Below are 18055 nucleotides of genomic sequence, written 5' to 3' on the forward strand. Positions count from 1 at the left end.
AGCACCTCTGTACAGATACAGTCCCAGCTGTGCCTTTAGGGTGTTTATAGCCTGGGGCACAGAGCCAGGGTGGCCTCTGGAACAGGCCCTGGGTGCAGGCTCTGCACCGACTCCATCTCTGCACCCGCAGATGAGCTGAGTTCGTTGGGGAGATTACGATCTGTTTCCTCCCGGGCCTCGAACAGCACTCTCCCCAGTCTCACAGTGTTTCTCTCTCAGTTTTTTTCCACCGTGCCCGAAGGGACAAAGCGCTCAGTGTGCCCGGGGTGCAGGGCAGCCCTGGGCCGGGCCCACGCGGCCGCGCTGACGCACAGCGGGGGCACGGGCACTGCAGGGGCTGCAGGTCAAATACACCACCTGTGTCCCCTTCCCTCTGCTGGCACACACAATATATCGTTTATCGGGGTGGCCCTGAGTGGGGTCCCTCGTGGGGTCCCTGCCTGCTCCACACCATCCTGGCCAAGCCACTTGGACACAGGATCCCGCTGCTCTGCACGGGTTTTGTGGGCACAGTCAGCCCTTCCCAGCTCCGCCTCTAGGCTGGGTCATTGTATTGCATATCGAGGGGGCCGCGGTGCGAATTGCTGGGGGCGAAGGGGGTCACTGGCAATGCTTGGGGTACTTGGGCGCGGAGCCAACTGCCCCGCCGGCGCCGCCGCCATATTGGGCGGCCTTCGGGACGCCCCGCCCCCAGAACGCCCCGCCCCCAGGTTGCGTCACAGGCAGCGCCTACATTTCCCATGAGGCCCCGCTACGGCCGCGGGGCGCGGTGCGGGCGGCTCCCGGCAGGGGGCGGTAACGGTGCGGAGGGGGCGGGGCCGTTGCCGTGGTGACGCGGGCGCGAGGCCCCGCGGCGGCGGCGGCGATTGGCCGCGGGAGCGCGCGGGGTGCGGTGGCGTCAGGGCGTGCGCGGTGACGCGCGGGGCCGGGGGTGACGGGGAGGGAGGGGGGCGGCTGCAGGAGCGGGGCCGCGCGCGAGGTGAGTGTGAGGGACGGGAGGGGCTGAGGGCGTGTGAGGGGCTAAGGGGGTGTGAGGGGCTGAGGTGGTGTGAGGGGCTGAGGTGGTGACAGAGTTGGGCAGGGGGTGTGAGGGGCTGAGGGGGTGACAGGGCTGGGGCAGGGGGTGTGAGGGGCTGAGGTGGTGACAGAGTTGGGCAGGGGGTGTGAGGGGCTGAGGTGGTGACAGGGCTGGGGCAGGGGGTGCGAGGGGCAGGGGGCGTGAGGGACAGGGCTCGGTGCAAAGGGGACGTGGGTGTGCAGAGCTGCGGCATGAGGGGCATCAGTGAGTTTAGGCTGTAGTTCCTGGGAAATCAGGCGGGACTGAGGACGGGACGTGGCTCACACGGGAGGAGGGTTGGGGGGACTGTGCCCGCCTGCTGTGCCAGGGTGGGGTGGTGGAGGGTGCCAGGCACTGCAGGAGTCTGGGGCTGGAAGGAGGAGAAGCAAGGATGGACCTTGAGCAGAGCATCTGGTGAGGGGCTGCTCCAGGAGAAGGATCTGAGAGTCCTTTCTCATCCGTCATTTCTGCCCGTTCCACTCCCCCCTGCCCTGGGATCCCAGATGAAGGATATGTGTGTGGGAAGGAATCAGATGTGCTGTAGGGTCTGGACAATGCCCGTCATGGTGCTGCAGAGGGGTCTGAGCAGTGGCTGCCCCATGAATCAGAGTCCCAGGGCTGGTTGCAGTGTTGATCTCTAAAACAGTGACCTGTGGGCTGAGGCAGCCCATGTCCTGTTTCTTGTTTCTGCTCTGCTCTCCTTTCCTCCTGCCCTCTCCATGCGAGTCCTTTGTTGCCTTCAGCAGAGTATCCTCTTCTGTACAAACATGCTGCAGGCTGAGGTGGGAGTTTTCCTGATGACTTGCCATGTGTCAGCCAGGGACAGCAGAGGAAGCATCCAGGTGGGATGTGCTGGCAGGTTCCCTCCATGCCCTGCTGAGCTGGTGCAAGTGTTGCCTTGTGTGCAGTGTGATGGGCATGCCCTGGCATTTAGCAGTGAATGGGACAAGGTGAGCCAGGCATTTAGTTTTGATTCTCAGGTCTCTGGCAGCAGCAGCAGCAGCAGAGCACTCTGGTCTGCAATGAGAGAGAGCTCAGGGTGTGATTTGTGCACTCCCTGCAGGTGATTCAGCCCTCCTTGTCAGTGTCAAGGCTAATGCTGTGTTAGTGAATGGGGATGAGCTTTATTGCTGATGGAGGAGAAAGCCACCTCCTGATGTGCCAGTGGGGCTGGAATGGCTTCAGTGTTGTTCTTTGTCAGAGAGATTAAAAAGAAACTTTGTCAGGATTGTTTGGGAAAAACTATCTTCCATACTGGAGGAGAAGGGATGAGAAACCCACTCTGCTGTGAAAGTGAAGCTCCTGAAGGCAGTTCTGTGGCTGGTGCTGGATCCACACTTGGCACAGCTCTGTGCTGTCCTCAGCCCCCACCTCTAAACAAGAGCAATCACTCCCTTCAAGAGGATGTGGCTTTGACATCACTGATTGGGAAATCCTGATGTGATTGATGTCCAGTGCAAGGGGCTCGGGTTATGTATCACACTTGTGCCCTCCTCTGGATGTGCCTTGATCCTGTAGGGAACACCCTCCACACTCAGGCCACCCTCACCCTTTGAGGCAGGGGGTTCACGTTCATTTTCCATCTCTCCTGGGCAGCTGCAGCTTCCACGTCAGTCCTGGAGGGATGTGCTGCACTGGGGGCTCACTCTCAGCACAGCACTCGCAGCTTGCTGCCCAGCTGCCTGGCCTGGTAGGGGCTGGTGATGCTGGTTTGTTGCTGGTTTGTTGCTGGTTTGTTGCTGGTTTGTTTCTGGTTTGTTTCTGGTTTGTTGCTGGTTTGTTGCTGGTCCTCATCTACCTTACGTGCTGTCCCGTGTCGAGGGCAGCAATACAAAATGGGGCTTTTCATTGGAGTGGGAGGAGCAGCTAAGCCTGGGTAATGTCAAGGAGGGTATGTGGGTGCAAATAGCATCATGTTCACATCTTTGTTTAATGTTTTAGTCCAGTTAGTCTGCATAACTGTCTAAAAATAGGACATATTTCCTCTAAGTCCTCTAGTTCAAAGCCTCATAAGCCATTTTTTTTTCCCAGCATTAGTCTCTTCCTTGTCTTTTGAGTCTGAAATTCATACAAGGCAAAGTTATCAGGAAAACCAAGAAGAGTGAATGAACTCTGTTGAATCCTTAAGTTTCAGCCACCCAAGAGGAAGTTCATTAAAGTTGCAGGAACTTTCTGGCAGCCTCTTGAAGGTGGATTAAGCAAGCTGGGTAAACAACCAGCCTTGTGGCCACCACAGCCCTTTTCCTAGCATCAACTTTGTGCATTGTCATAAGAGCTCTGGGTCATCTGCCTCTGGCTGCAGGTGACTTGAGGCAGAGGTGACATCCATGGTGAGGGGATGGGGCTGTCCCTGCTGGCAGGGGACAGCCCCAGGGTTTGCTGTCCCTCCTGGTCTTGGACAGATGCTGCCTGTGGCAGGGCTCCCTGCAGTCGCCCTGGCCCAGGGTTCCAGCGTGCAAAAGAGGCAGTGTGTGTTTAAATTTCAGAGCTGCTGCTGGAGCCAGCCCAGCGTGCTCCCAGCAGCATAAATATCTGGCCTTCAGCACGGCCGTGGCAGCTCGCTGTGTGTCCTCCTGCAGGTTGCTCCGGTGCTGGTCCGTGCTGACATGGTGACCCAGCGGCGGCTGGCGGCGGCAGGCGGACAGGGACAGCTGCTCTGCAGAGGTAACCCTTCCCTTTGCATGCAGGCCACTCACCCAGGCACTTAGCACTGTTTCTGAAAACTTGGGGTAGGGAAGAGCAGCTCGCTTTGTCCATGATCTTAAACTTTTTTAAATTTAATTTTAAGTTTAAACTCTGTGCCTTATTTTTGTTCCGTTTCTGAATGTGATCTTATGGATTACTTTAGGAATTCACTGTGAAGACCGTGGTCTAATCCTGTTCTCCTCAGCTGGCTCTTGCTGTCAAAGCATAGTGACATAACACTTCATTATTTCACTGATGTTTATGATGGAAATTGGCTGTTGTAGATGAGGGAGGGCACACGAGATCCGGGGCTACACATGGGCCACCAATCACCCAACAGTCCCACACATGGCCCGGTGCTGGTGCTGTTGGTGTGGGACAAAGCTGGGCAGGCCGTGGCAGAGGCAGCACAGGGGTTTGGAGGAGGTGGTCAGCATGGCATGGGCGGGCACTGTCCTGCCTGCAGAGCTCTGAGGTGATTCCTGGAATCAGCGGTGCTGTGGCTGTGGGTGTGTGTTTGCCTCAACACAGCTCTGGGGTGTTGAGCTGTTGTGGGTTCTGTGTCAGACTGGCGCAATGGTTACGCCATCTCTGTTCTGGTATTCAAGACAGACTTCCAAGGATCTTCACAGTGTGTGGAGAGGATTTTCTAATGAGCCCCGTGAGGCTTTGCTGATCAGAAGAGCATTGTTGTCCAGAATTGCTTTCTGGCGTTGATGGGCTCTGTCTTTCTTGCGTGAAGCCTTTTGAAAAATATGTATTTTTGTACAGTACATCTTGTTGCCCTTTGGGGAATATTTCGTCTGTGGCTATTGAATTATGGACTGGAAATCTGCAAATGTTCTTGGAGACAGAAGGATTGGCACAACAAGAGACTCTTGGGCTCCTCTGAACAACAGAACCTGACATACAAATGATGTTTTAATTGGGTGAGATGATGTTACAGGGCTTATGCCTGAAAGGTTATTTGCTGTCAGAGCCCAGCCTGGCTTGCCCTGACAATGACATTTTAGATGTCAGGGGTTTTGTGGTTTGTACTGACTCTTTTGCTTGGGGCAGGAACAATCTGATAACCACAGATTCGTCGGGCTGCATTTCTGCTTCTCATCAGGTGCTGCAGAGTAATCTCTGCTTTTTCCAGAAGTCTTTCTGTTCAGGGATGCACTGCTGCAGTAATTTTGGAGACTCTGGGAAAGTCTGGACAAGCAGAAATTATTTCCATAGTGAGGACAAGTAAGATTTTTCTGTGGAACTAGTTTTATTTTTTTGTTAATTATTCTGAAGTGTGCTTGCCTTGGCAGAATGCCTGGCAAATTGCTTTCCCAAAGCAGGGTTTAGAGTGGAATGATTGATGCCAGTATGAATCCTTTTGGTCAAGGAGATTGTGAAGTGCATCTTCCCCAAAATATGTTTTGTGATGACGTTCACTGGAGCCCTGCTTGACTGCAGGAAGGGTTCAGAGCAGAACTCAAGATGTATCTTAGTTTCATTATGACTTCTTGAAATGCTTTAATATTCACTGTTTCAGTCATAGTGTCTGGAAAATGTCTGTGTTCTCCAAGGCTTAGCCAAGAGCTTGTGAACATCTGGGATCGTTTTGGCCAGGTCTGTTTGGCTTTGCAAAGGGCTCTGAATTTCTTGTGTATGTTGGGGTGCTTTCCTGGGGACCTCACAGACAGGCTCTGCTCCAAGTTTTGAGTTTTGGGGAGTCTGTGGTTTGCAGGGGAATCCTGACCATGGAGGAGGAAGTGGCAGGATGAAAGCACAGCACAAGTGTTTGTCCTGGTGCTGGGTCAAGGCAGAACCCACCTCTGGGGCTGGGGCACGGGCACAGCCTGGTAACCCCCCTGGTATCCAAGCTGGTGCCATCAGGCTGCATTTCCTGACTTGCCCTGGTCTGGGAACTGGAACTTGAAATAGCAAAAACCAGAACATGCATGTTCAACCCTTGACAGATATGTGGGTTGGAGACAGGGAATGGTTTTGGTGATTTGAAAGGGCAGATGAGCAGATAGGGAAGCATTTCTTTGATGGGCTGTTAAGACAGACTTTACTGCGAAACACATGCCTATCTCATTAGGACAGGCTTTGTCAGGCCTTTCCTGGCAGGGCTTGTGTGACATGGCTTCAAAAGAAGCAATGCTTTGTGCACTCATCTTTTTGATGGGAACCTAAGCTCAAATCCCTGTCCTGCCTGACTTGTTACAAGTGTTTTTCAGTGGAACTCTTGATTTCATCATATTGCCATCTGGGATATTTCTGAAAATGTCCAAATCAGCTTTTCACCTTCAAGTTGTTTATATGGGTTCTGCTAGAGATGTTGGCTCTAGAAAGCTGTTAACCCCACGAGGGCTGATGGTCAGAGACCCTCATCTCTGAAAATATCCGTGGGTTCTCCTGTCCATGGGGTAGAACTTGTGTTGTGGAACTTAGGGACGTGGGGATCTCTGGAAAGGGGCTCTTGCTGAGCATGAACTGGAGGAGCCTGCTGAGCTGCCAGCAGCTGGCTGTGTCAGGAAGCAGTAGCTGTTGCTGGCCGTGAGCTCTGTGGCTCACCCTGTACCCCCAAGACGGTGCCAAAGGCACGAGGATGTTATGAAAGGTGCAAATGCTTTGCTCAAGCATTTTGTTTTCTGGGGGCCGAGGCAGAAATCCAAATGGTCAGAGCACTCTGTGAGTCTTGGCAGGACCACACTGACACAGTGGCTGCTCCTTTCCCTGCTGAAAAGGCTGGGGAATCTCTGTTGTCCAGGCAGCTATTGCTCTGTGCACGTGGCCAAAAATAGCAAGGAAACAGCATTCCCATCTCATTCCCTGAGAGGGTGTTGTACTAGTTTGTGTGGAAAAGCAATTCTGGTGTTCTCTGGAGGTTTTCTTGGGGGGATGTGTGCAGTCAGCCTGGGACCCCTCTGTTTTGCTGCTCTGTGGCTGCAGGGGAGCTGCAGCAGACACAGCAATGTGCTCCATCCCTCTCGCTGCGCATGTTCCTGGCCCTGCTGAATCATCCAGCTTGTGCCTGGGCACAATTGCTCTCTGTCAGCTGTGTCCTGGGAGCAGAGCAGGGGGCTGGTGCCCAGGGTATTTTGCTAAAGTCTGCAAAACCAAGTAGCACTTCTCTGGGAGTCCAAGTGTAAACATAACAAAACTTACAGGCTGATGGATTTATTTTTTTCCTGGTTAATCCATGGGTTCTAAAATCTGTTGCTGCAAAGAGGAGGAGGCTTGCTGTTGGTTTTGTCGGCATTTTTGTGCATCTGGGAGCACTGGGAATGCAGCACTAAAACCAAGGGGCCTGCTGGATGTTTGGCTCCAGACAGAAGGCTGCATGCACGTGTGTGATCCTGAGTGACTTATTGGCTCACTGCTGCTTTTCTGCCCCCATTGCTTTTCTGAGGAGCTGATTGCCCCTTCCAAAGCATGGATGGCACTCGCTGGTGTCCCAGTGACCCTGAGACTTTGGGGAAATCTAAGCTGGGTGCTGGTGTGTGCAGCACTGCCAAACTTGGCCTCACTGCCCGCCAGCAGTGCTCCCGTTCACAGCCACAGCTTGTTCCACTCGCCGCTTTCCTGGAGTCCCATTTCAGTGCTGCTCTGGGTCTGCAGCACCCTGTGCCCACTGTTTGCCTTGGGAAGTGGTGTTGCTGTTACTGTGAGCTCCTCCCTCAGCAGCCCTGTTCTATAATTACTGATGTTCCTGAAACCAGATCCTTCCACGTGTCCTGCTCAGGTTCGGGAGAACAAGGGGTCCCTAAGCAAACTGACTGCCTTGGAGTGCAGCCAGGAGGACTTCAGCAGTTTGGGAACACGTCATCTTCAGTGGTTCATTGAGTTCTGAGCCTCCAACCTCCTCACCTTTGGGATGCTAAAGGAAAGGGGAATATATCCCACACGGCCAGGTTTGCAGTGTGACCCCAAAGCATTGCCACAGTTTCACAGCCACCTCTGCTGGGCCCTGGGCTGTGGGGAGATGATCCTCTCTCCTTGCCAGACTTAATGATCTTCTCAAATAGCAGCACTTCTGTGCCATTTCAAGCTCTGAGAAGTCCCAGTGGTGTCACCTTTCCAGTACCTGCTTGTTTCCTGGCTGCTGTCCTTGTTCCAGTGGGTCAGACCCACGTGCCCCTCCTGGCCACAGATACTTTGGGCTGTCCTGACTTGACCACTAAACACAAATACCAGTCAGCAGTTGGCAGAATGAGATGTGCCAGTTTACTTCCTGAAAGTCATCCTGGAATGCCCTGTACAGGAATGTACAACAGGAGAAGATGGTCACGAGCAGTGCAGGGAGCTGATCTGGGGCTGGGCAGGCCAGACCTGCGAGTGTGACTGCAAACAGGTGTCAAAATCTGTAATGCAGGAATAAACAAAGACACTTGGTGCTCTTCTATTGCTCTGCACTTCCAAAACACACTATCTCCATGAGCTAATGCAGCCAGGGAATGATCAGGAAGGAAGCACTGTAAAAGTCCTGGGTTTGATTCTTTATGGTGGGTTTTGGTTTTGGTTGGGTTTTTTTTCTTATAATTAAAGAAATTGAAGTAGGGACCTGACCAGATTTGCTGAGGGTCATGGAGCAGCACCTCAATTAAGAGCTAAGAACTGTGCAGCTCTTCCCTGCCTGCCCTGCTGCTGCCCATCAGCCTCAGAGCCTGTAGGGCAGGGAGTCCCTCTGCTGGGAAGCTGCTGAGGGATGATTCCTCTGTCTTCCCATCTCTGCCATCTCAAGATTTTGGAGCATGCTTGCTGCTGGAGCCAGGGATGGCTGCAGCTCCTGGAGAAGAGCAGCCTGGCAGACCCTGCTTTGTGCATGGCTGAGAGTTCAGTGCCCAAAGTCTGCTCTTTTTTCTGTGTCTGCAATACCTCTCAGAGTCTGAACAAAGCCAGCAGCAAGTTCCTTTTGGAGCAAAATGTCATGACCTGGTTTTGGGGACAGCATCAATCATGGTACAAAAAGAGAGGAATCCAGCAAGTTTCGTAACCTTTTTAATGAGCTGGGGTTATTTCCCCCCTCAGTGCCCAGGAAGTGGGTGAGCTCAAACATGCAATAGATGTGTGATTCATTTGGGCAAGCCAGGCTGCTGCAGGCAGCTGAGGGAATCTCCTGCACCCTGTGTCTCAAGTCCTGGAGTAATTAGCAGCAGCTAATGGTCCTGGCAGCTCTGGCAGCACCCCTGTGCTCAGGGAGCCCAGCTCACTCCTGGGGAAGCACAGGGGGTTCACACTGGGCAGCCTTGGAGAGAGAATCACAGGACTGGGCTCTGGGGCATGGTGCAGCATCTAAGCAGATGCTTCAAGGAGAAAAATCTGTCCCAGAATGTCCATCCTGGTCAGTGCTGTGTGGGAGGGCTCTTCCTTGCTCGCTGTAGTAGTTTATTTTTGTGTGTTGCCTGCCTTGAGGCCAAGACTTTGAGTAAGGAAGGAAACACTCAGCTACTAAGTGCTGCTGAGATCTCATTGGCTAATGTGGGGGTATGCTGATCTTCCAGGAGCAAACATAAACATGTTTTCAGCGTTCCTCTCGCCTGTTTTGTACTCTCAGTTACCTTTCCTGTATTGCAGCATCTGCTTAGCTCTTATTTGGCTTTTATTAGTAGTAGCTGACGTGTAGGAGGAGGAACAGAAACTTGTACTTGATCAGCAGATCTTGGAAGCAGTGACACAACCTGAGGAAGTCTGCAAAAGGTGGTCAACCAGCAGCAATCACATCTCCTTTGTGGATTCAGGTCAGTTTTTGACTGTGGATTCAAAATGTGCTGCACATCACAGTGCTGATTTCTCAGCTCACCCCTTCTGTTTCTTTTGGCTGTGAATTTGCTGAACTTTCTTGTCCAGAGGAATGAACACAAGCGAGGAGCACTCCCATGAGTTATTGGTTTCCTTCTGCCATTCTTTATGACCTCTTTTACAGCACAGTTGTATTGACCAACTGCTTTGAGCAGATCAGCTCTGTGACTTGACTCTTGGGAGGTTTGGATCTTTCTTTGGTGCTTTGCATGGAAACTCTGAGCTTGGCTCCAGGGTGTGTGTGCTAATCAGCAGGATTGGCTGCCAGGGGAGCTGCCAGGCCACAGGGGCACAAGCTGTTGGTTGAATGATCTGGAGGCTTGGATCTTGGTCAGCTCTGGAGAAGCTCTACCTTCTTGCAGGGAAACCACACTGAAGATTTGTCTCCTTTTAACTTCTACTGGTTTTTTCCTCTCCTAGTTGTGCCACGTCTCTCTCCCTGTTCCCACTGATGGTTTAGCTTGGCATAGATGCCAGCTTCTAGGAAAGACAAACCTGTTGCCCAGGCTGTTTGCAGCCAGCAGGCATCAGCCCAAGCCCAGAGCCAGCAAACAAACCCTCCCTGCAGAGGAAGCTGCTGGCTCAGCCAGGGTTACCAAAGCTCCTTGGAACAGGCATTGAGGCAAGGGCACAGCAAGTCATGAGATGCTTGCACAGGCATCTGGGGCAAAGCAGAGAGCTCTGTCTGCAGTGGGTTTAAAGCAAGGGGCTTGTGCTGGATGCCAGGGAAAGGGGAATCTAATGAGCTGCTCATTAAGCTGCTGCAGGATGGATTTTCCACTGTAGACAAGCTTCTCCTGCCACAAGCTTACTCCACTAACTGCTCTTCCAGGCAAAAGTGTTTCCCTGATGTTGGTGTGATCATTTATATATAACCCTGAAAACAGTGAAGTTCATTTCCCTCCATCTCCAGTGAATAAGTTTTCCTGCCTGTCTGCCATGTCCCACCGTGTGGGATGTGTGAGCAGAGGCCAAGGATAACACAGCCCTTCAATGGTCCCTCAGTGCTGCTGTGGAGGCATGGGGAGGGAGCAGCCCCTGCCTGCCCTGCTGCCAGGAGCACAGGGCAGTGTGCTCACTGGTGCCACTCGTGTGCCTCACCTGGAAACAAAGCCACCTGTCCTGCAGTCTGAGTTCCCAGTGTGGAGGGAAAAATAAATCCCCCTCAGCCACAGGAGACCCAGGCTCTGGTACAGCATGAGCTCCAGGGGTGACTTGTGTTCTGGCTTTGTGACGTGTTTGTGTTCACCCTCCCACCTGCAGATTTTGCTCTCTCCCTGAGCTGCTTCCTTGCTCTTTCAGAGAGCTCTGACCTTGATGTCTTTCCAGCAATCCAAGGAGCTGGCTGCAGCTCAAGTTGGAAGTGCCAGGTGTGAGGGTCTGCTGTGGGAGGGCAAACAAATCCAGGGAGTTCTGAGTCACTGCTGCCCTTGGCCAGCAAGCCCCGAGATGGGCTTGGGCACGGGGCACAGGCCATGCCAGAGCTTGGGGCTGCCCTTATACAAGGCCCCTGCAATATCCTGCATTAGTTTAATTTGAGTCTGCCAATCGAGGCTCTCTTGGTTGAACCTGGATTTCAGTGGCTTTCCTGATGGGTATTTCTCCACTTAAAAATAACTCTCTTCAGGAAGTGGATGGAACTTTACATAAGATGTGCTTGAGATGTTAATTATTCAAGGAAGAGTCAGTTTAGGAACCAAGATCCAGCACGGCTGGGAGGGAGGTGGGAACTGCTCTGCCATAGCCGCGGTACCGGCGCTGCACCGTTTGGGTTGCTGGAGTTTTGTGGGCTCTTTGGGATGGAGTAAGGCAAACAAGGAGAGGAAGTGTGTGGGGGAGGATGGGGCCGTTCCTCCCACAGGAAACCCGGGATTAAGACACTGGTTGGATTGTGTGGCTGTTGGGATTGCACTGCTGGAGCCCGTGGCTGAGCTCGGCCCCGCAGCTGCGCAGAGCAGCAGCAACACGTTCAGCCCTGCTCTTGGCAGAGGAGCCAAGTGAAAACAAACACAAAGGCTGCAACTGGCAGCACTGACGGGAAGGAGTGTGAGTGCAGGGCTGACAGGAAGCAATCAGTCTTGCAGATGGCTTGCATGGGCCAGGGACTTTTAGTCACTGCCTGCTGCTGCACTGAGCCCTCTCCCCCAGTATCTTCCACCCACGGGCACAGTGTGCCCTGATCAGCTGCAGATCCCAACCCAGGCTCTGCCATGGCTGTTACAGAGGGTGAAGCCAGCCCTGTTTTGATCCTTCTGGAGGTGTTGGCTCTATCAGACCCTGGCCCTGGCTGCTACCATCACATCCCAGGTCACTGGCGGCTGTGGAGGACATTGTCTGGACAGCATTTCTGCTATGGCACTTGTAAGCTGGGGACTTCCAGTCCCTGGGTGGCATCTGGGCTGGTTTGTGGTCTGCTGGGCTTTAAAAACAGTTCTGTGAGCTTTTGCTTCCTTGAATCCTACAGAATATTTATTCCACAGTGCAGAGGGATCTTTAAATGGGCTCTGCTCTGCGTGTCTCACTGGCCAAGGAGCCGGCTCAGAGCAGGAGGGGTGGGTTGGTAACACTGCCCTGCTGCTGAGCTGCTCCCTGCAGCACTCAGTGGCCTCTCTCCATGTCCTGCAGGCTAGCAGCAACAGCCTGGTGGGGTCCATCTTGGATAGACGCGGATGATGCCAGAGCTATGACAGGGATTGCAGTCTTGGCACTGAGGGGTGATCAATTATGGAACAACTACAGGAGGAAGTACCTGAGGTCAAGGAAGAGGAAGAGGAAGAGGCAGTGATGGTGGCAAGTGGAGCCTCAGACCCAACTGGAGGACCAGACAGCTCGCTGCCTTCGAGCAGCTACACAGGTGAGTGGAGCCACAGGAGCTCATCCTGTGGAGCATCCAGGTGCCCACAGCCCCCAGGCAGCATGCCCAGCTGCAAGGGCAGATCTGTCCCGAATGGAGTTCAGCTGAACTGAGCATTTCACATTTATTTGTGAAATAATGCTCCAAGTTATGGAGAGGCTTACTTCTTCCTCTGAGGTCACTGCATGTCCATTGGCAAAGGGTTTTGGAATGGAAATTAAAAGGACAGGCAGGAAACATCGTGCTTCGGAGCTAGGGGCCTCCCAGAGTGCTTGGGAATGCTTCCTTGAACACTTTTTGGGGTCCTCGGAGCAAAGTGATTGTAAGGCTCCTCCAGAGCCCTTGATGTTCCAGCTGGGATATCCTGTGCCAGCAGCCGGCCAACAAGGGATTATAAAATCTGCTGGTTGGGGTTTCATTGCCAGGACATGAATGCCAGAGGGAAGAAAGGAGCATTGATGTGGAGTCTGAGCTGCTGGGGCATTCTTGGCTCTGTTCATGGCATTTGCCTGCAGCCAGTGCCAGATTCCAGATGTGATACCAGGGCCAGGCAGGACAGGGCTGGAAATCAGCCCTACAGCTGGAGGAGCTGGCCATACCAGGAGCTGTGACACGGAAGGACGTGTCCCTGTGTGTGTTTGCAGACCTGTCACAGAGCTCCTCTCCCTCGCTGTCGGACCAGCTGCAGATGGGCTGCGAGGAGGCGGCGCTGGGAGCGCTGAATGTGGAGTGCAGGGTCTGTGGGGACAAAGCCTCGGGCTTCCACTACGGCGTGCACGCCTGTGAGGGCTGCAAGGTGAGTCCCAGGGACAGCTGGCTCCAGCTGCACCACGCAGGGGTTAGGTCCCAGCAACTGGGCTGCCTCCTCACACAAGATTTGCAGCAAAACAGGGATTCGGGATTGATTGTAAAAAACTCAGCCTGTCTAGAATGGGGCAAGTATAGGCAGGCTGCAAATGCTGCCCTGGGAAGAGGGCTGAGACCTGTGTGGCCCAAACCTTGCTTTGTTGTGTAAGGCAAATCCATCTGACCCTGAGTTTACTTTTAAAAATAGTTTCTGTACTGCAGATCAGCAGTGAGCTGTGTATTTATCTCCCTGGGATCACTGGCTGCAGCTTGGATGTTCCTCTGGAATTCTTTCCCCTGTTGCAGATCCAGCAGGGTTGCGTTAGCCGCCCAGATCCTGCCAGACATTCCTGCAGGCTGGGGTTGGCCATGGCTGGTTCCTCCATCCCTCTCTGTGGGCTGCTGGCACAGTCACAGCACCAGGCATGGGGTGCCCCCACAGCTCTTCCTCTGCAGCTGGGATAGACCCCCAGAGAGACCCAGGGCTCCCCCTCCTGAGCCTCCCTGCAGCTCCTGGGGATAGCAAACCAGCCTGGCCCCAGACTCCATGTCCCCCTGCTCCCTCCCTGCCTGCAGGGTTTCTTCCGCCGGACGATCCGCATGAAGCTGGAGTACGAGAAGTGTGAGAGGAGCTGCAAGATTCAGAAGAAGAACAGAAACAAGTGCCAGTACTGCCGCTTCCAGAAATGCCTCTCGCTGGGCATGTCACACAATGGTGAGTGCCACTGCTGCCAGCTGGGTGACACAGGGCCAGCTGCCCTCCTGTGAAGGATGCCCATGGCCTGCTGTGCTTTAGCCCGTGGCTCTTCCTGCTAGGGGATCACTCAAACCCAGTGCTTCAAGCATTTGACTCCTCTTCCCCTTTTTCTGTATGAGAAGGGGCTGTTCATTCCCCCCATGCTGTGTAGCTGCTGGCACGTGGCTGTCCCTTATGGACAGGCACCAAGGGAACTGGACACACAAATTGATTTTCTGTGCTGAGACTTTTACACTTCAGGTGTAAGAATCTCAGACCCAGACAGGCAAAGGTGCTTATGTGGGAAGCAGGGTTTGAGCAAGAGCCAGAGGAATGGGATGGGAGACTGGTGTGAGGAAGCAGCAGTGGCTGTTTCATGCAGGTGTTAGTGCTGGAGGAACTGCAGCCTGGAAAAGCATTGTGTTGTGTAGCTGCAGGTGTTCTCCAGCACACCTGTCTGTCTGCAGGGGCAGAACAAGCTGCTGCCCCTCTGGATGCATCTTCTAGGGTGCCCCTGCTGTCCTGACCCCCAGTTTTGCCCCCCAGCAATCCGCTTTGGGCGCATGCCAGAGGCAGAGAAGAGGAAGCTGGTGGCAGGGCTGACAGCGAGCGAGATCGGCTGCCAGAACCCACAGGTGGCTGACCTGAAAGCTTTCTCCAAGCACATCTACAACGCCTACCTGAAGAATTTCAACATGACCAAAAAGAAGGCAAGAGGTATCCTGACCGGCAAGGCCAGCAGCACCCCAGTAAGTTCCCTCCCAGGGCAGGTGGGGTTGGCCATGGCCAGCACGGGGGACTGTTCTCTGGGAGATGCTGCACGTCTCCCTGCTGCCCTAGCTGTTCCACATGCAGCCAGGTGGGCTCTGCATGTCCTGCCCCTTGCTGGGAAAAACCCCATTGCTCTGCACACTCGTGCTGTGGTGGGTGGGTGCAGATTACCTGGGCACTGTCAGCCCCAGAGGCAGGGCACAGCACAGGGACAGACAGACAAACATGACAGTCCTGAGCAGAGCTGGCACCTCGAGTCCCCACAGCAGACTCCTAACTTGCTTCTTGTCCAAGCAGCCTTTTGTGATCCATGACATGGACACGTTGTGGCAGGCAGAGAAGGGGCTGGTGTGGAAGCAGCTGGTGAACGGCATCCCCCCCTACAAGGAGATCGGGGTGCACGTGTTCTACCGCTGCCAGTGCACCACGGTGGAGACCGTGCGGGAGCTCACCGAGTTCGCCAAGAGCATCCCCAGCTTCGTCGGCCTCTACCTCAACGACCAAGTGACTCTGCTCAAGTACGGGGTGCACGAGGCCATCTTTGCCATGCTGGCCTCCATCATGAACAAGGACGGGCTGCTGGTGGCCAACGGCAACGGCTTTGTGACCCGCGAGTTCCTGCGCAGCCTGCGCAAGCCCTTCAATGAGATCATGGAGCCCAAGTTCGAGTTTGCTGTGAAGTTCAACGCGCTGGAGCTGGATGACAGTGACCTGTCCCTGTTTGTGGCTGCCATCATCCTGTGTGGAGGTGAGCGGGTGCCCTTGGCCGTGCCAGGGTCAGAGGGGGCTAGGGGAGCTGAGCTGCAGCTGGGCTTGAGGTCAGCCAGGGATGTCTCAGGGCCATGAGAGAAGAACTGGACACTTCCAAAAAGCTTCTCTGTGGAGGTGATGCCTGGCAAGCTTGGACCAACAGCAAGGAATGCAGAAATGGCATCTCCTTCTCATGTGCTGCTGTGGAATACCTTTTTCAAGGGCACACTTCTCCCCTTTCTAGCTGACGAGGTTGAGTCATGGTGGGTGGGTTACAGTCCCTGGCTCCCTTTCCCCAGCAGCAGAGTGTACTTTGGAGGGCTGCACCACGACCCTGCAGCTCCCGTGCTTCCTCTCCACAGACCGCCCTGGCCTGATGAACGTGAAGCAGGTGGAGGAGATCCAAGACAACATCCTGCGAGCGCTGGAGTTCCACCTGCAGTCCAACCACCCCGATGCCCAGTACCTCTTCCCCAAGCTGCTGCAGAAGATGGCTGACCTGCGACAGCTGGTGACAGAGCACGCCCAGCTGGTGCAGAAGATCAAGAAGACAGAGACAGAGACATCTCTGCACCCACTTCTGCAGGAGATCTACAAGGACATGTACTAAGGACCTGTTATTTATGAGAATGAAGCCAAGGATTCCCATCAATACTCTTTGTACAGGAACAAAGAAAACCCTTCCCAGTGTCTTCCATTTCTCCTACTGGAAACTCTTTTCTACGTGACCCTGACGTACGGTACATGGGGCAAGATGCCGTCAGGATTTGCAGGTGCCTCCTGCTTGGCCAGGGCTTCCATTAACACACACTAACAAATCTGCAAAGCTGCTGTTCCCCTTCCTGTGGCCCAGCTCTGCCTGCCCAGTTTACGTGGCTCAGGCAGGGAGGTCACTGTGGGTGGGGAGCCCTGGTCCTTAGCAGGGCCAGGGGGGTGCAGGGGCCAGCAGGGCTGACAGCAGCACTTAGAGGTGTCTGTATTCTCGTTTGTTTGCACTCCCAAGGACGTGGTCCTGAGCCATGAAGTCTGGGACAGTGTGATGAAAGGATGTTTCTCTCTTTCCCAAAGAAAAGCTCTGGAGTATTTGAACACAGGTAGGGCCGTCCCAGAGCAGACCCTCAGCTGCAGCCCCCCTGTGCTCTGCAGCGTGTTCCTGTCTCCCAGTGGGGCTGTGGGAACTCTGCCTTCCTGGGTGCTGGGTGGGAGCCTTTGCTCCTGGCACCCTCGTTCCGTAGGGAACATCTCCCTTGGCACCTCAGTAGGAGAGAGGCTGGGATGGGGAAGTAGGAGTGAAAGGATTTGACTCCTTAAAATTCACCTTCAGAGCAGAGGCACAGAGTCCATGGCTTCCACAGGCTGCTCTGCACAGACCTGAGTTACAAAAAAGGTGTGTGGAGGGTCAGAGGCCTTGAGCTGGTCAGGGTTTGGTGTCCTGCCTCAGTTTCCCCTCTGTGAAAGAGACCTGGACTGTTACATGCTGCCTGCTCAGAGCAGGAGCACGAGGATCTGTTAGTGCATTGGTTGCAGAGAGCTTTGCAGCTGTAAATGCCAAGGATTTATAACCACGGAGGGGGTGGTTGGGATGCTCACAATGAGCTGGAGCTTCCAGAGAGCGTGGCTGTGGCAGGGGAGCTGCCAGTCCCCCTCTGCCCCCCGTTCCCAAGAGTGGCAACAGCTCCAGGCTTGGAGGTCTGCCTGATCCCAGCACCACTCTGGGACTTTACCTCACAACTCCTCACAGCTGTAGTGAAACACCGCGGTGCTGCCTGGGCCAGGCCAGGCCCCTGCTGTGGGGGCTGTGTCCCTTGGGCTTGGGGCAGGGGGAGGATGGACCTGGCAAGGGCTCAGTTTCCCTTCCAGGATAATGCAAGTGACACCTCCCTGTCTGCAGCTCCTGGCCCCCTGTGTCCTGAGCAGCCTTATTCAAATGCTGATATTCCCTAGGAGGGGTTGTGGGAGCAAATTATTCGGTTTTATTTTACTTTCCTCCTCTTCAGGGTAGCAGATTTCCCTGGTGCAATAATTCCTTTTAAAACCCAAAGGGGAAGAGCACTGGGCTTTCCCTCCCCATCACAGGGCTGGCCGGTCCCAAACCTCCCCCTGCTGCCACACTCCTCAGTTTGCCGTGCCTCAGTTTCCCTGCCCGCCCTCCCCTCCCTACCTCGCAGGGGTGTTGGGAATCGCCGTTTGTGAAGCACTTTGAAGCCCTCTGGGGGAAGGCACTGGAGACGTGCATGTGCTGGTTGGAGCCCGGGGATTTGTCCCTCCCAAAATCCCGGTGCTGTCCCCACCCCGGTGGCAATGCAGGACTCGTGCCCAGCGCCTGGGAAACTTTTTTGCTCTTCCTTCCTCGACAGTATAACAACCCTCAAACTGAAATGTATATTTTTGCTAGAAGTACAAACCTCCAAGTGTTTTTAATAATATAAATAGTGTCCACAAACTGACTTGACTTTAAATAAATCTGAATTAAATATTTAAGAACCTCTTAGCATCCAGCCTGTCTTTGTGGGCTTTCTCTCAGCACCTGGGTGCAGCTGTCCGTGGGAGAATTTATTTGCTGTGATTTCCA

The 18055-nt window shown here is 54.1% G+C and overlaps 2 protein-coding genes across 3 annotated transcripts in view; one reads left to right on the forward strand and one right to left on the reverse strand.

The window, feature by feature from the left end:
* RPL10A (ribosomal protein L10a) overlaps positions 1-18055 on the reverse strand; it is a 90682-nt gene that overhangs the window by 24071 nt on the left and 48556 nt on the right. The window lies entirely within an intron of this gene.
* PPARD (peroxisome proliferator activated receptor delta) lies at positions 947-17942 on the forward strand. 2 transcript variants are annotated; one of them, XM_058039678.1, is made up of 8 exons: positions 947-979; positions 3637-3721; positions 12152-12380; positions 13025-13176; positions 13803-13941; positions 14509-14711; positions 15031-15481; positions 15846-17942. In XM_058039678.1, the coding sequence occupies exons 3-8, from the start codon at positions 12251-12253 to the stop codon at positions 16091-16093; spliced, it is 1323 nt and encodes a 440-aa protein (XP_057895661.1). In that variant the 5' UTR covers positions 947-979; positions 3637-3721; positions 12152-12250; the 3' UTR covers positions 16094-17942. The 2 variants fall into 2 exon arrangements, with proteins under 2 accessions (XP_057895661.1, XP_057895662.1); XM_058039679.1 differs by lacking the exons at positions 947-979; positions 3637-3721 and adding an exon at positions 9121-9465.

The sequence above is a fragment of the Melospiza georgiana genome, chromosome 23 (assembly GCF_028018845.1).
Source record: "Melospiza georgiana isolate bMelGeo1 chromosome 23, bMelGeo1.pri, whole genome shotgun sequence".
NCBI lineage: Eukaryota > Metazoa > Chordata > Aves > Passeriformes > Passerellidae > Melospiza > Melospiza georgiana.

What these genes read in the sequence shown, in the direction of transcription:
- PPARD (XM_058039678.1), top strand. Translation starts at nt 12,251, where the DNA reads ATGGAACAACTACAGGAGGAAGTACCTGAGGTCAAGGAAGAGGAAGAG. An exon ending in GCTGGGCATGTCACACAATG is followed by an intron (nt 13,942 to 14,508) that starts GTGAGTGCCACT and finishes TTTGCCCCCCAG; the next exon opens with CAATCCGCTTTGGGCGCATG. An exon ending in GCAAGGCCAGCAGCACCCCA is followed by an intron (nt 14,712 to 15,030) that starts GTAAGTTCCCTC and finishes TTGTCCAAGCAG; the next exon opens with CCTTTTGTGATCCATGACAT.